The 17,479-nt window shown below is 38.8% G+C and overlaps 1 protein-coding gene across 6 annotated transcripts in view; it reads left to right on the forward strand.

The window, feature by feature from the left end:
* Positions 1 to 956: 956 nt before the first annotated feature.
* The window catches only part of galnt13 (UDP-N-acetyl-alpha-D-galactosamine:polypeptide N-acetylgalactosaminyltransferase 13), a 95,261-nt gene continuing 78,738 nt past the window's right edge, over positions 957 to 17,479 (forward strand). For 5 of the 6 annotated variants that reach the window (XM_057852395.1, XM_057852400.1, XM_057852396.1 and 2 more), the window contains exons 1-2: positions 957 to 1,163; positions 8,029 to 8,331. In XM_057852395.1, coding sequence (XP_057708378.1) covers positions 8,190 to 8,331 — 142 coding nt within the window. In that variant the 5' untranslated portion in view covers positions 957 to 1,163; positions 8,029 to 8,189. Of the gene's footprint in view, positions 1,209 to 8,028; positions 8,332 to 17,479 lie in introns of all 6 variants that reach the window. The other variant, XM_057852394.1, reaches the window with a different exon arrangement.

Raw genomic sequence — 17,479 nt, forward strand, 5'->3', positions numbered from 1 at the left:
GAACTAGTTTGTTCGAATAATCGAGTAATCGGATGAGGACGAGCACCTTGAAATATAACACCATTATAACACCATAAAAATATTACAATACCTGAACTGAGCCTCAAACGGTATAAAAAAATAAATAAATGAGGATCTAAGTACAACAAAATAACAACTGGCTAAATTACATTGCAAAAGTCCACTAGCTTAAATGCTATAAAATGTTTTTTATTAAAAAAAAATTTTTTTTTTTTTTTACAATGCTCTTAACAAATGTTTCAGACACATATTTCCACAAAAATGGCTAAATATACCTACAAACTAAATTCCGAATGCATTAAAAAAACATTAGCTCAAACAAAAACTTACCTTATGTTGGTCTTAACAGGGAGCAGCTGGATTCAACCATGTGTAATGAGGCAGACTAGAGGGCAGTATATCCACCCAAATCAATAAAACGAAATGCAAACACTTTCAAAATATACCATTACAACGCCACTTTAATTAAACGAATACTCGAAGCAGCAAAATTTAATTCAAATCTTTTTTCTGATCGAATACTCGAGTCAATCGATTAATTGTTGCAGCACTGGTATGTATGTATGTATGTATGGATGGATTGATTGCATACATTTTTACAATTAAATAATATTACATTGCAGTATGTATGTATGTATGTATGTATGTATGTATGTATGTATGTATGTATGTATGTATGTATGTATGGATTGATTGCATACATTTTTACAATTAAATACATATTACGTTGCAGTATGTATGTATGTATGTATGTATGTATGTATGTATGTATTTATGTATGTATGTATGTACAGTATGTATGGGCGTGTGTGTGTATGTATGTATGTATGTATGTATGCATGACAAAAATCCAACCTCTGGCTGAAGCCCCACCTCTCCAAGAGGATTTACCCGATTGACGTCTCTCTCGTCCAATCACAGAGGAGACCCTGAAACATTAGCGGGTCGATGTCGAGCTGTTAGATTGCACTAAATATTTCCTCCTTTTCTTTGCACTCGGCATTCCAGCCGCAGCCGGGGCGCACGTCTGAATCCTTTTTGCATATCTATCCCCAAACGAACCGAGTGGCGAAACGCATGAGCGGAGAGGACGCCTTTTGACCCGTTTACTGCGGCGAGACTGTGCCAAGGAGTCCGAACAGGTACCGCGATGATGAGCGTCTCACTGGAGCGTCGACATCTCACCGGTTTGTTTACTATGTGCTGAGAAGGGCGCCAACTTGGTGTGCTACGGGCACGCCACGGGAGGATTCATTCATTCATTCATTCATTCATTCATACATTCATTGCCAGTAAAATGCAGTTTAGACGAATTACAAGGTTTTTTTTTTTAATATCACGTGACGCGTGCACACCTTTCTTTCAGTGAATCAATTCCTTCACGTTGCGCCATGTCTAAACGTAGCATGTGATGGGAGTCTGCCACATCGTGCCATTCATAAAGCTGACAAACAGTTCTTTTTCATCAAATGTATTTTTGGGGGATGCGTATAAAAGAGGCTTCTGTCTATTTGACTAATGGACTTAATGGGATCTGCTCCATAATCCTCTGCCTCCTCTTTCCTGGCAGGGCGGGTACACTTGGCTATTTTTTCCTCCAAATATTAGTGCCAATATGATAATGCATTGTCTGGTCGTTGGCTACTCAAAGTTGAGGAGGATGAATGTGCTTCTCCACCTGCAGTAATACATGAGAAACATTTCAATGCGTTTACTTTAGTTTTAAATAGCTGTAGATAGAGAACTTTCACTAATAGAGTTCAGGGCATCGTTTGAACTCGAGTCCACAGGCAAAAGGAATGTTTTATTCCTTGGCTCAAATTGTATTATAGCCCATCAGTCCATTGTTGGATCAATTGCAATTTTACAACTATGGGTAGGAAAAATGATCTGTTGATAAATTTGGTGAATTAATTTGGTCAAATTGATTGGAGAATAAAAAAGAAAACACGGTTTGGTGCGACTATACTTCCTGTCATTCTCTTGATTAATTTATACTGTATTTGTGGCTCATAGGAATACAGTGGTACCTCTACATACAAAATTAATTCATTCGAGGACCTCGTTTGTAAGTCGAAATGGTCGTATGTCGAGCGGGATTTTCCCAAAAGAATACATTATAATTCCATTAATTCAATCCACAACCCGAAAATCTACACTAAATCCTTAATAAATACCGCTGGTACTATTGCAAATAGCAATTACACATTGCAAAACCTACATTATGAATAAAAATCTAAATAATATAATAATAATAATACCTATAATAATGTAACAAATCAGGTTCTAATGTGGCCGATGTCTTTTGCGTGGTACACTTGAATGCAACACGTGGCTGACGTGACCGAGTGAGAGAGGACTTTTAACTATCACTTTTCATGTTCAGCTGCGGCGGACCGTAGGCATGTGTTGTTGCCAGTATTGTTAATAACGGCGTTACAATATAACGGAGTTAATAACGGCGTTATTTTTTTCAGTAGAGAGTAATCTAATTAATTACTTTTCTCATCTTGGCAACACCGTTACTGAGGCAGGAAAGGTGTGCGTTACTATGCATTACTAAGTTGGTTGAATAAAAAAAGTCAGAGAGACGGACTCACGGAGACGAGAGAGCACAGCACGAGTGGGGAAGACGCCGTTGCAAACGCGATGCTAGGTGGCTCCAATAATACCTGACTGTAGCCTACAAACTACGCCCACATGATACGGTAGATATCACATATTATAGAACTAGATGCAAATGATAGACACGGCTGCATTGGCAACATGTTTTAAGGACTACATGCGTTAGTAAACAGCGGCCATCTTAAAGCAGTAGACCTCTCAGGAAGGCTCTGTTGTAGAGATCCTTCCTAGCGAACCTACTTTTTTATTTTATTTTATTTTTTTTATCTAAAATGGTCCTAAATCGGCAAAATCTTGACTAAAATCTATCTTTAAATTATGAAACAGTTTTAAAACTTACACATGTTGAAAGTAGACAGAAGGGAACTAATGCAATAGCGGGAGCAATTTTAACAAATTTTAATGGTTGATTCACAACTTTAAATGACTACCACACATAGCAAAGGTTACTATCTAGCTATCGCAATACCCTTGTGTCTAGTTAAGTGGAGGGTAAAGAACTGGGCTAGGGCCAATTGTCCCAAAAACCCTTTAAACTTCACATTGTGTGACCTTTTTTTTTTTTTTTTTTTTTTTTTTTTGGAGAAAAAAAAATAAAACATGAAAATTATCACTAGTTACTTTGACAAGTAACTAATTACTCTTAAATTCAGGTAACTGAGTTACTAACGCAATTACTTTTTGGGAGAAGGAATTTGTAACTGTAATTAATTACTTTTTTAAAGTAAAATTAACTACACTGGTTGTTGCACAAATTCTGAAATAAATTATTTAAAACCTCACAAAGCTGGCGATTTTTTGGAAATGTTACAATAATTGTCACGTTAACTTATAAAGACTGGCGAACGGAGGTCGGAGGAGGGCCGTCAAGATGTTGGATATTCTACGGCCGTAAGGTCAAGCCAGGTCATGGACGCGTATACCATGCTCATATTTTTCTATCATTTCCATCATCATTTCAATTGTAAGCCTCACCTTTTTCCTTTTTTCACCACCTGCAGTAACATTCTTGGAACTCATGTTGATTTCTCTCACAAGAAAATCTGCCGTGCTTCCGAATTGCGTGAAAACAAAGAAACTGCGGCACTGTCATAAATCGTCAAATTTCGAGCATGTCGTCGCATGAAGAAACAAATGGCGAGGCTAATTTTACGTCGGATGTCGAAGCTATCTTATGTCGAGGTACCACTGTAACTTTTTTCATATGCAGTGGTACTTCGACATACAAATTTAATTAGTTCCAGATCCTAATTTGTATGTAAAAATGATCGTATGTCCAGAGGAATTTCTCCTTATGAATACAGGTAGTCTCAGGGTTACGACTGACCCAACTTACGCGATTTCGACTATACAACGCCTGTGTCTCGTCGTTTTTTTTTTTTTCCCCTAAATGTTGACTTTTGTTTTATGATGCATGCTTTTATTTTGCCGTAGGAAGCATAGAACAGGAAACGAGTGCATGTACAGACGCGCCCCCCCACCCAACACACTCACACACAGAGCAGTCGATTGACAGAGGAGACAGTCTGCGTGCACATTTGTTGCTTGTGAAGTATCCAGAGGCTACTGCTGTATATAACCCTTTTTGTACTATTAATTGTGTGTTCTCAATTGTGGTCGAATACTTTGAGTTTATGTGATTGTTTTTAATAATGTGCGGACGCTGATTCATGCGAATCGTTAGTTATCGCTGTATCAGCAGCTACTTGTAAACGCAAATTTGAATTGCTGTTATTGAAGATGAGACTGATTTCATTTCATTTTATTTTAGTTCCATTCTGACGTCATTAGCAGCTGAACAAAGTCAGCAAACCACACGGACCTCTGATATTGTCATTTCAGAGCTTAGCTCACTGTTTAGCTAGGACTTAGCTCCAAAGTCTTGGCGAGGAAAGTACAATGACGCATAATACATGTTTTTGGATATTTAAAAAAAAAAAAAAAATTAATTAGAGGGTGTTTTGAGGTATTTAAAGGTCTAATTATGACTAATGCTGAAATTGCCAGCGCAGGAATGAAACTTGTCTGTAGACCGGGGACTACCTGTACATTATAATACAATTAATTCGTTGCACAGACCAAAAACCTATGATAGATCCTTAATAAACACAGCAGGTACAATTACAAATAGCAATTACACATACCAAAACAAATAAATCGGAAATGAAAAAAAAAACAAACATTTTTAATATCACCTTAATTTGTACAGACTGATGAGCGGAGGTCGGAGGAGACCGCGGTTGTGAAAGTAGAGGAGGATACGGTGAGCCTTGTTGTGAGCCGTATTGACTCTAGCCAGTTCTCTCAAGCACATCATGCCCAAATTTTTCTGTAATATCTTTCTTCATTTCAATGGTGAGCGTCACCTCCTTCCTTTTTTCACAACTACTATCACCTGCACTAACCTTCCTGGGACCTATGATGATTTCTTTCACAACAAAATCCGACATGTTGCTGTCTTGCATGAAATTAATGAAACTGTGACGCTGTTGTAAATTTTCGTATTTTGAACATGACCTCATGTCGAGACAGATGACAGGTCAAATTTTACGTCACGTGTCGAATGAATCGTATGTCGATGCGTTCGTATGTCAAGGTACCACTGTCTCAGCTTAAATTATGACTACTACTGCATTATCAGAAGTTAGTCAGGGTCAATCAAGCCCACTTGTGTTTCAACATGTTTTTAAAACCAAATAGAGTTTTAACATAAATACAGTTAAAATACTTATAAATTGTTTTCATTTAACTTAAATCCTAGTGAATCTTAGAACAATCTGTTGCTCGTCACTTGTAAAAGTAAAATAACTCATATGAAAAAGTGCAAACTTGGCCAAGGTGGAAAACCAAGTAACTCAGAGGTGGAAGAAAGATGTGCTGTGACCTCTTCAACGTTTTTTTCTGCACATGGCGCAAATTGGATCAATGCAAGCAATCTAGTCACATAACTGACATTAAACAGATACGTACAGAAAAGTGAAGAAAAAAACCCCAACTTAATTTAGCAGAGAAATCTCACTATACTAGACAGAAATTGTCGGTGTAAAAGCAGCGAACTAGGACAGGTTTGTTCATATAGCGGCCTTAGGATGTTGCCATTGCACTTCTAAAATTTGTTAAAATGAGGTTAAACTCTGGAAGACAATCAAGACAAACCCACCAGGCTTATAAAACACTGGGGGATATGCAGTTAGTCATAGGCTACGACACGTTGCAACTTGTAGAAATTCAGACGATATTACCATGGTAAAAAAGTGAAATTACATCTAAAAATTCCCAATGAAGAAATAAACTTAATTATTCTATGCACTGACAGAACCACTTTTTCCATTCAACTGTTAGTTGTCCGATATTATCTTGTAGCCGATAATATCGCCCGAACAAAGCATTTTAAAATGTCATCAGATAATATTCATATCGGTTTTTCACTATCGGTTTTGGGCCAATGTGCATGGTGCCTTGCACTGACAGAACCACCTTTTCCATTCAACTGTTAAAAATTGTAGTTGTCCGATCGGCCGAACAAAGCATTTTAAAAAGTTCATCAGATAATAGTCATATCGGTTTTTCACTATCGGTTTTGTGCCAATGTGCATGATGCCTTGAAATATATAGTGGGGCAATATAGGCACTTTTTGTATAACTGCAGTTGAAGTTGTTCTTATTTTTCACAGAATGTTTATTTGGAAAACGAAAAAGTTGTTACATTTATCATTATTAAAGCATCCAGTGGGGCATCACAATACAATTAGCAATGGTATGTTAAGTCCACGACCGCATATATCTGTATTGGAATTTTGGAGTTGAATGTATTGCATTGCTGGACGAGGTGACATCATACGTAGCAGATGCCCAAAATAACAACTCTAGTGAGAGCCAGTACAAGAGATGTAACAGAAAGGTTGACAATAATCAGCTCAGTTTTGGGTATTCATAATCGTATTATTAATGGGGTTACCACCCCATTATCCTGAAAGCTCATGGTCCTAATATTTTCTCCCTTTTCTTTTGCTCCAAGTTGTCAGCATAATTTGGTATCCATCAACATGTTGAGCAGATGGTGTGGAACTGTAACACACGGTAGACAGCATCAGTGAATCTGTGATCAAAAGATTAAAGTACTGCTTTGGAATGAGAAGGATGTAAAACGAGGACATTGGTGTCAGCTCCTATGATGGAGTTCTTTCCATGGACACTGGCTGATCAAATGTTTTGCAGAATCACACAGTTAGTGCAGTGGTAACTCAAACTTCAACTAATCTCTGTAGTTACACTTCGTAGTGTGAATCGTTTGACCGGAAGGCATATTTTATTGACGTGACGTTGGTAAAGCGACAAGAAACTCTAGCGCGAGGACGTAAACATACGAGGAGAGCGGAGAACGGAGGCGTTTACTCAACATGGCTAGCGCGAGACATGGTTTTAGCGACTCAATGTGTTTTTGGTCATTTAAAACTGAATTTACCGCGGATAGGAACATATTCTTGGCTCTCCTGTTCGCCATCTGTGTTGTTGTGGAGACGACTTCCGACGCGCAAGAATGACGTTGCTCGTTAAGAACACGTCACGCAAATATGCAATTCTCATTGCACGCACGATTTTGTTCGGGCTCGAGAGGCCAATAAGGAGCTGGGTCCCAGACTCTATAGCTGGAACAGCGGTGAGTCTGGAGTTCCAGGCTCGGAAAACATTACATTGGATGGCACAAACTGTATGTAAAAAAAAAAAGTTGCCCGGAAGTTTAAGAGGATGCTCGCCATGCTAAAGTTTATGCTAATGCTCATGGAATTGCTATGCTAACGCTACGAGTTAGATTTAGTGTGATGATCACTCAGTACAGACCTTTGAAGGCTCATTGTTGTCTTGTCAGACGAAAATAGCCATTCCTGTTGTTATGTTTTAGTCTCCCAAGACACGTTTTTAACACGTTACGTCATCATTAGGAAAAAAAGTGTTAGTCGACGAAATGTCATCAATGATGAAAACAATAATGGTAGCAAGCTACCAAAAATGAAACCCATAACAGCGGAAAAATATCTTACAAGAATCAATAGTGCTGCTCAGACCGCCACATTCAAACTGTTCAAAACTGACAAAATACCAGTTTGTTACATCTGCTTAAAATACTAATGTTGACAAAAAATGCCAATGAAAAATTCCTCTGACAACTGCGCCAAATATTGACCTGAACGAATACAAATATTAGATGGAAATAGAAGTTCAGGGTCAGTTTAAAAGACTTTGCTAAAGTTCAAATTTTGGACCCTATGGGCTTCAAAACTTCAAGGTGCGACTGTTGTTGTTTAGCTCAAACACCGAATAAAATCTAATGTTGGAACTGCAAAACCTTCTGACTACTTTTATGTCCCATTTCTCCTTTAGCATGATGCCAGCTGGTCAAACCGGCCCAGTCTCTTTCCAAAGTCCTCACACCATCTCCAGATCTCCAATACAGCACCAAAACACTGAATTGTCTTGAGCGCTTCGGCCCAACTGCCCTCCACCCCAGGCTTTGGCGAGCTGGCTGGCATCCAGGTGATTTGATGCGCCGGTTTGTCTACTGCAAGGTGGTCTTGACCACTTCTTTAGTCTGGGTGCTGGTGGATGTTTTCCTCCTGCTTTACTTCAGCGAATGCAACAAATGTGACGATCGGAAGGACCGCTCGCTGCTTCCTGCCCTCCGTGGTGAGTACCACAATGGAGATTGAAGAGTCAACTCAGCACTAAGCTCAGTTTGTTAACTTTTAGCTTGTTTCTTGGCATATACAAGCACAATACCAGGCACGTGTAAGAAAGCAAGCTGGCACATATTCTCAACTCAGTCCCCAATCCCATACTATGCCCGCAGCAATGTCCAAGTCACTGATCTCCTGCCGGCAACTACTGAAATACTAACGTTTTAATACTTGATCTCTTTCTTTGTGTTTTGTTCCTCTTAAGCAGTTCATTTCCTCACATGCCCTTCAGTAAGCTGATTTCTAAGCTGCTTTTAAGGTTAGACTGAGGCAGAGCTGCCAGCTACTGACACTAATTATGATCCAAATGTCTAGGAACATTAAGTTGTTTTGCTTGGAAAAAAGACAGTTTGTATAGAACTATCATTTATCGTCTTGCCCAGATTGCGTTTTGAGTGTCGACTGTTACTCTGACCATAAAAATCTGTATTGCTGACGTTAAATAATCTTGAAGTAGTGTAAAAGTCCACCGTAATGAATCAAAGTGCATTCAAATCATAACTTTGTAGCTTGGAGCTTAGCCAATGAGGATATTGGAATTCTGATTGACTATTAACTAAATGTTTTTTTATTACAAAAAGTATTTGGGCCTAGTCAGCTGTAAATTTGTGTTCTTGGCGACCTTGATAAATAGAGTGCTGTGTGATGTATACCACAGGGTCAGGCTAGTATGCAGGAGGCGTACACAAGTACAAGAAGCCTCCAGTTATGCAGCACTATGAAGACCTTTTCATTTAAAAATGTAAATTGGAGAATTACTAGAGGAATTCCACAGTACAACGTTTGTACATTTTTGAACACATTTGCACTTTGAAAGCCTTAGACAAAAAACTTGCGGCATGATAAAATTAAGTATGATTTATGCAAAATTGCTTCAGAGAACCTCATGATTGTGATTCCTTGCAAATTTCCCACAATTAAATCTTAAAGGGTCAAACAAGGGGCAGACTACACCAAAATCAGATGGTGCTTGTCCAACAATGGCGCTATTTTCTAACGCTATATTATGCTTAAAAAAAAAATCAAATTACTGTAAATAATTACCATTGATAAAGCTTGAGATCTTTGGTAAAACAGTCTGCAACATGGTTTCACTTTGACCTAAATTCTTGCAAGGCCCACAAAAAGGCACAAAGCTCAACCATTAGCAACAATCTTTCTAGAAATGAAATGAAGTCTTAGTTTAATAAAGGTTAGTCATCTACAGTGGAGAGAACAAGTATTTGATACACTGCCGATTTTGCTGGTTTTCCCACTTGCAAAGCATATAGAGGTCTGTAATTTGTATCATAAGTTCTCTTCAACTGTGAGGGACGGAATCTAATACAAAAAAACAAAATCACGTTATATGATTTTTAAATAATAAATTTGTATTTAATTGCATGAAATAAGTATTTGATATATCAAAAAAATCAAACTTAATATTTGGTACAGAAACCTTTGTTTACTATTACAGATACCAAATGTTTCCTGTAGTCCTTGACAAGGTTTGCACACACTGCAGCAGGGATTTTGGCCCACTCCTCTATGCAAATCTTCTCCAGAGCCTTCAGGTTTTGGGGCTGCTGCCGGGCAACACGGACTTTCAGCTCCCTCCATAGATTTTCTATAGGGTTCACATCTGGTGACTGGCTAGGCCACTCCAGGACCTTAAGATGCTTCTTGAGGAGCCACTCTGTAGTTGCCTTGGCTGTGTGCTTTGGGTCGTTGTCATGCTGGAGGACCCAGCCACGACCCATCTTCAGGGCTCTCACTGAAGGAAGGAGGTTGTCAGCCAAGATCTGGTGATACATAGCGCCATCCATCCTCCCCTCAATACGGTGCAGTCGTCCTGTACCCCTGGCAGAGAAGCAGCCCCAAAAAATGATGTTTCCTCCTCCATGTTTCACGGTTGGGATGGTGTTCTTGGGGTTGTACTCATCCTTCTTTTTCCTCCAAACACGACGAGCCGAGTTTAGACCAAAAAGTTCAATTTTAGTCTCATCCGACCACATGACCTTCTCCCATTGCTATTCTGGATCATCCAGCTGGTCAGTGGCAAACTTCAGACGTGTCTGGACATGCACTGGCTTCAGTAGCGGGACCTTGCGTGCGCTGTAGGATTTTAACCCATGACGGCGTAATGTGTTTCCGATGGTTTTCTTCGAGACTGTGGTTCCAGCTCTCTTCAGGTCATTGACCAGGTCCTGCCGTGTAGTTCTGGGCTGATCCCTCACCTTCCTCATGATCAGTGATGCCCCACGAGGTGAGATCTTGCATGGAGCCCCAGAACGAGGCAGACTGACCGTCAACTTGAACTTCTTCCATTTTCTAATAATCGCTCCAACAGTTGTTACCTTCTCACCAATCTGCTTGTTTATTTTCCTGTAGCCCATCCCAGCCTCGTGCAGGTCAATTATTTTATCCCTGATGTCCTTACACAGCTCTTTGGTCTTGGCCATTGTGGGGAGGTTGGAGTTTGTTTGTTTGAGCATGTGAACAGGTGTCTTTTATACAGGTAACAAGTTCAAACAGGTGCAGTTACTTCCGGTAATGAGTGGAGAACAGGAGGGGTTCTTAAAAAAGAACTAAGAGCCAAAATATTTACTAGTTGGTAATGTATCAAATACGTATTTCATGCAGTTAAATACACATTTTTTTATTTAAAAATTATACAAGGTGATTTTCTGGATTTTTGTATTAGATTCCGTCCCTCACAGTTGAAGAGAACTTATGATACAAATTACAGACCTTTACATGGCTTGCAAGTGGGAAAACCAGCAAAATCGGCAGTGTATCAAATACTTGTTCTCCCCACTGTATTACAGGCAGTGGCGGAACAAAACCGAGCTGACCGGAGGTGAGTAATATGAGTAGGCCCCCTAAACCCAAGTAATAAAGATCACACATGCCCACAACAGCAAGCTCCAACACCATAGAGATAAATTATGTCATTTTGAATTCCATCAAATGGACATGACAAATAATGAACCAAGAGAACAACAAAAATAGGACGCCAAATGACTCCCAATTAATAAGACAACACAGTCCCCCCACGCCCAAGGTCAGAATACTTTTCCCCCTCTCTCTGCTCTCCTTGATATTGATACATTTTCAGTTCAACATGCATCTTAAAGATTCCACTCCTAGACTTCAGTATCAGTTGACGGGACATGGGGCTCGGGTTGATCTGTAGGGGCCCTATTTTTAAAAACTTAAAATTCAAATATTTTCAAAATCAAAGCCGCTAGCGACCTAAAACCAAAACAGGCACTTCCACAAGGCATATTGTATATGAGTCTCCATTAGCAGCGACATAAAAAAAATTGAAAGTTGTTCCCTAATAAAATCCCAATTAATTATATTTTCATACAGATATAACAAAACTTAAAATGGCTATAAAATTCTCAAATTTTAAGATAGATGCACAAAAATCATGAAATGTAGAGATAATCACCTATATTTTCAGGATCAATAGCAATATTTAACATATCATATAAGTTTCTGCCCACAATAGCAACTTAATTTTTTTGTGTGTGTGCAAGTTTTCAACAGCAATTTTCACATCAGAAACTTAATAATTGAGGAAAACATGCAGAATCATCTAATTTTACTCAACAAAAGAAAAATTTGCATTTTTCTATAAACAATCACAACTTATTTAGGTTGAATTCCGGTAATTTGTAGAGATAAAAAAATCCAACATGGCGGACGCCACGAAACACAAGAGCTTTTTAAGTTGAAAATTTTGTGAAAATTCTTGTAAATACATGCTTAAATCACGAATTTTTTAATAGATATGAATGTAAAGCAGTCTAGATTCTTGGTGAAAAGCAAAAAACGGGCAGTTATCGGTCATTTTACGTAAATATTTCAAGCAAAAGTTACAGTATTGTGTAATCCAACATGGCGGCCGTCATGAAACAAAGAGCTTTTTAAAATGAAAATACTTGTAAATAAATGCTTAAATCGTAGATTTTGTATAGATGTGAACGTAAAACAGTCTACATTCTTGGTTAAAAGCAAAAAACGGGCAGTAATCATTCATTTTACGTAAACATTTAAAACCAAAGTTGCACGAATTTTATCCATTGATTTTTTTTTTTTTTTTTTTTTCACAACATTTCACGCATGGTGCTATTTAATATAATAATTACCTTGAAAACTCAACCAAATCACTCTTGAGACACTTCTGCCTGCTATTATGCAGTAAAACCTTTGTCCTATTTCCACCTAAATCTGGTGTCAGAACACAGCTTGTGTTCATCACAGTGAAAACAACTCAAAATTCTGCCTGGTTCGACCCCCTACGGGAAGGCGTGGCGCAATGTCTGCGGGAGCTGCCTCGTCAACTGATGGTGGAGTCTGCTTCACTATACTTCATGTAGCATGCTTTTTATGAATTTGGTTGTCATCTCAAATTGTGTCCAACAGAAAGAAGCATGCCCACACATAGGGGTGTCCATAAATGACATCGCTTGACTTTAACAATCAGCTAACACCCACAAATTTCCATTTGCAGGGGGGCGAAGGGAACCCTTTTAACCTGTAGCAGTGAGGCTAATGTGAGCTGCATGCCGCACCTCCCAACACTTTCAGCGCAAACACCGCCTCTGCTCTGAGAGATTATTAGAGAGCTGGAGTGTCGTCATAAATCCATGGGATTTATTTACATTGGGCTAATGGTGCTGGCTCTAATGCGGTACAGCCATTTGGCCGTTAGACTAACTGTGGGCAACAAAGAAGCATGCTAGTGACTGTGGGATGGTTTTGCTTAAAGATACACTGTCTGTTTGTAAATTCATATTCTAAATTCAAACCCAACAATAGATGAAATTAAAATGGAATAGGCCACCATAATATGGCATTCCTAAGTCCTAGCAGCATCTTAAGCGTCGTACTACTGCTCTCAGTAAAAATGACAACCTGTTCACATATTGTGATGAGTAAAGCCACTACCAGGAAATTAAAAAACAAACATTGCTATCACATACCAGTGCACATCAACACAAAACACTCTTAAAAGTTGTGTTCACAACATCTGTGTCAAAGTCTTCGCTTGCGTTGACATCCTTCACCAAACAAAAAGCCCTCAATACATCATAAAAGAAGCTAGTCTGATTACATCACCTTCCCCAAATTATATCATATTCCTAAATTCTATTTTGCAAATCCATGAGCCATGAGTGATGCAATATAGAAATGAGCTGAATAGGCTGTCTCACAGGCGGAAATGAATCTGCACTTAAGCTAACCTTCAGGGCTGGCGCTTCCTTTTGCACTAAAGTATTACAAGTAGACATTTTTAGCGAAACATGCCTACTAAAATGCCAAGTGTATATCTAGCCTGGCTATTTCTGCTGTTTACTGTACCCCGCTGCCCCCCAATAGAAATGACACAGAATGTTACATGGCTCCTGTGATGTGAGAGACGCATAAGATCGTCATACTCAGTAATGATACAGACAATATTGATTAGTTAAATTAAACATATCTGTACTCTGAAGATTTCTGCTCGCGAGTTGTTGAGTATAAATGGTAATGGAGTATCTGTAAGTGTTCAGTACTCACTAGAGTAAAGTTGGTACACCTACCATAGACTTCATAATACTTGACAGGACACGGGGCCGATCCACAGGGGGCCTATTTTGAAAAAACTTCCAATTCAAATGTTTTCAAAATCAACGCTGCTACCGACCTAAAACCAAAACAGGCACCTACCTTAGCCTTATATGAGTCTCCATGAGCAGCAGCATCAAAACATTCGAATTCGTTCCCTTATAAAATCCCGATTAATTACTTTTTTATATAAGTATAACAAAACTTAAAAAAGGCTATAAAATAATCAGATTTTACACTAGATGCACAAAAATCACCAAATGCAGAGATAATCACCTATATTTACAGGATCAATAGCAATATTGAACATATATAGGTTGGGGAAGTTATTTTGTTGTTAAGGAGGAGAGAGCGAGCTTCGCACTTCTTAAAGGCCAAATGTGAAGGAATTTCATAAAATGCCAAATAGGGTCACAATTAATGTAATTAAACATTGTCCAACAAATAAAGCATGAAAAAATAATTTATATGTTGTATATTTGACAAAATAATCGCGTTTCCGAAGTTTGAGCCTGAAAGGGGACGAACCCGGAAGTGATACGTCACACCGAGAACAGCGATGGCAGTGCTCCATACGGCCGGTGTAGGTTCACTATCCTCTTCCCCTCACTATCCACTCGCTGTCACTATATGATTGTCCGAAGAGTCAAAATGCTCTCCCGTGAAATGCCTGTTTAAAAATGTTCCCGTTGTTAATTCTTGCGTTCGCTTAAAAGTGCCCATTTAAAAAGGAAAAGCGATGGATGATACTACACACAGAGCGTATTATTGACAAATGTTAAAGTTGTATAATCATATAGCGAGAATAAGGAACGTCACTGACAAGCGCAGGCCCCCGCGAGTGGATAGTGAGGGGAATAGGATAGTGCGCCTACACCGCCATACAAAGCCCTTCAAACGATAATTCAAACAGCGATAGATCGAGCGCAAGTGAGGAGATCCAAGTTTTTGAAGAGTTGGAGGAAGAGGTTGGAATTTTATGTTGGACTGTACATGTATTAGCCAGACGGTAATTAGGATGCAAACAATGTGCCCTGACTACCTGACATAGAATGGAGACAAGACCCATCGAGATTACAAGATTGATAAATTATAGGCTGTTATTATTTTTATGATTTGAAGCATATCAGGTAAATAAATCACCTACTATTGCCTGGGATAAAAGAAAAGTTTTGACGAATCGCCGATCATGTTGTGGAATGAACAGTAGAAGCTAGTGACGTTAGCTTTTATTTACCTGACATGTTTCGGTGAACACTTCTGCCTCAGGTAAATAAACCACCTACTATTGCCAGGCCGGAAGTCACTCGTGTAATAATACTGTGGATCCGGTTGAGTTTCAAACTAATATGTAATCGTAACCTACTTTTTGAGTTCATCAGATCTCTTGAGTGGTAGATCGGGGCAGAGTTGACATGTCCTTGTTCATTTACAGCTGTCTTCTCTGCTATAATAATAACCAACACAGCCCCGTGTTCAATACAAAGCACTCCTACCACAACAAAACAAGTAGGAACTAATATTCACATAGGAACTGAAGTTATACAACATAAAATATACAATATAAATGAATACTACATCACATTTGTAAAATATAAACACATAATAAAATAAATAATAGCCCATTTAAATAAAATAAATTGTAATGAGCTAAAACACCTGTAATTAAATAATAAGAATAATACACACATCCTGCTTACACAATTAAATGTATAAATTTCTGTGTGGCGCTTTAACTTGAGAAAATCCACCAATAAAGCTTTTGAAAAACGTTCATAAGAAAAAAATGTTTAACTGAGGCATTTCATTTGTAAAATACATGTTAAAATCTTTGTCATTGGGATTGCTTTTCTCTTTAGCAAAGGGACTTCTTTTTTCTTCTTTCTTTCAGAAAGAAAGCTGACCAATACGCGGTGTCTGAAAGGCAAATTGTTGTTGGATTATCTTTAAATATCCGCTACTTTTTGAGCAGAATTCTAGCTTTTTATAAGACAATGTTCCTACGGAGCCCCCCGGGTGCCAGGATAGAAAATTTTTTTAAAAATCATAGCTAATCTGTACCCACAGTTTACTAATCTGTACCCACAGATGAGTAAACTGTACCCACAGTTTAGCAATCTGTACCCACAGATTACTAATCTGTACCCACAGTTTACTAAACTGTACCCACAGATTACTAAACTGTACCCGCAGTTTACTAATCTGTACCTACAGTTTACTAATCTGTACCCACAGTTTACTAAACTGTACCCACAGATTACTTAACTGTGCCCACAGTTTACTAATCTGTACCCACAGTTTAGCAATGACCCAGAAACAGTAGTCACCAATGTTTGGCGGGGACTCCGAGTCCAAACGCCGAGGGACCGACCGAGCAAGCATCCTCACCATTTGCCCTCGGCCAACAAAGGGGTTTTAAAAGGTAACTATTGCACGTTTTCTTTGCTAGGCATCTTTCAGGTGTCATCAATCAATATGGCATGTTGTGTTTGCACATTTTCTGTGCTGCTGTCGTGTCCGTGCGTGCGTAATTCAAGTAGTGTTCATTTGTCAGTTAGCCATTTTTAGTAGCCGCATTAGCGGCTACTAACACACAACATGCCATATTGATTGATGACACCTGAAAATGTAGACGGCTACGAAAGAAAATGTGCAATAGTTACCTTTTAAAACCCCTTTGTTCGCCGAGGGCAAAAGGTGCAGGTGCTTGCTCGGTCGGTCCCTCGGCGATTGGAGTTCCCGCCAAACATTGGTGACTACAGTTTCCGGGTCATTGCTAAACTGTGGGTACAGATTAGTAATCTGTGGGTACAGTTTAGTAATCTGTGGGTACAGATTAGTAAACTGTGGGTACAGATTAGTAATCTGTGGGTACAGATTAGTAATCTGTGGGTACAGATTAGTAAACTGTGGGTACAGTTTAGTAATCTGTGGGTACAGTTTAGTAATCTGTGGGTACAGATTAGTAAACTGTGGGTGCAGATTAGTAAACTGTGGGTACAGATTGCTAAACTGTGGGTACAGTGTAGTAATCTGTGGGTACAGAATAGTAAACTGTGGGTACAGATTAGTAATCTGTGGGTACAGATTAGCTATGATTAATTTTTTCTACCCTGGCACCCGGGGGGCTCCGTATGTTCCTATTGTTGAAAGCACAAAAGTGTGTAATAAACAACTAGCACATTTATATTTTGCATTTTGTTTTTTTTTACTGTACCGAAAATGAACCGCACCGTGACCTCAAAACCGAAGTACATACCGAACCGAGATTTTTGTGTACCGTTACACCCCTATTATACCAGCAACTCATGTTGCTATGCTGAAAAACAGCAAGCTTTAAGATAGCTATCAGGCATGACTGTCGAAAGCCAGGAATAAAATATAAAAATATTTTTACTGCAGGGGCTTCTTAATTTAACACGCAGCATACCGGGCTTGTTAATGTTTTTGCATTGTCAATTTTAAAAGAAACAGTAAGTTCAAACTTACCTGTTACTGTA

Source organism: Corythoichthys intestinalis, chromosome 12, assembly GCF_030265065.1.
Source record: "Corythoichthys intestinalis isolate RoL2023-P3 chromosome 12, ASM3026506v1, whole genome shotgun sequence".
NCBI classification, from domain to species: domain Eukaryota; kingdom Metazoa; phylum Chordata; class Actinopteri; order Syngnathiformes; family Syngnathidae; genus Corythoichthys; species Corythoichthys intestinalis.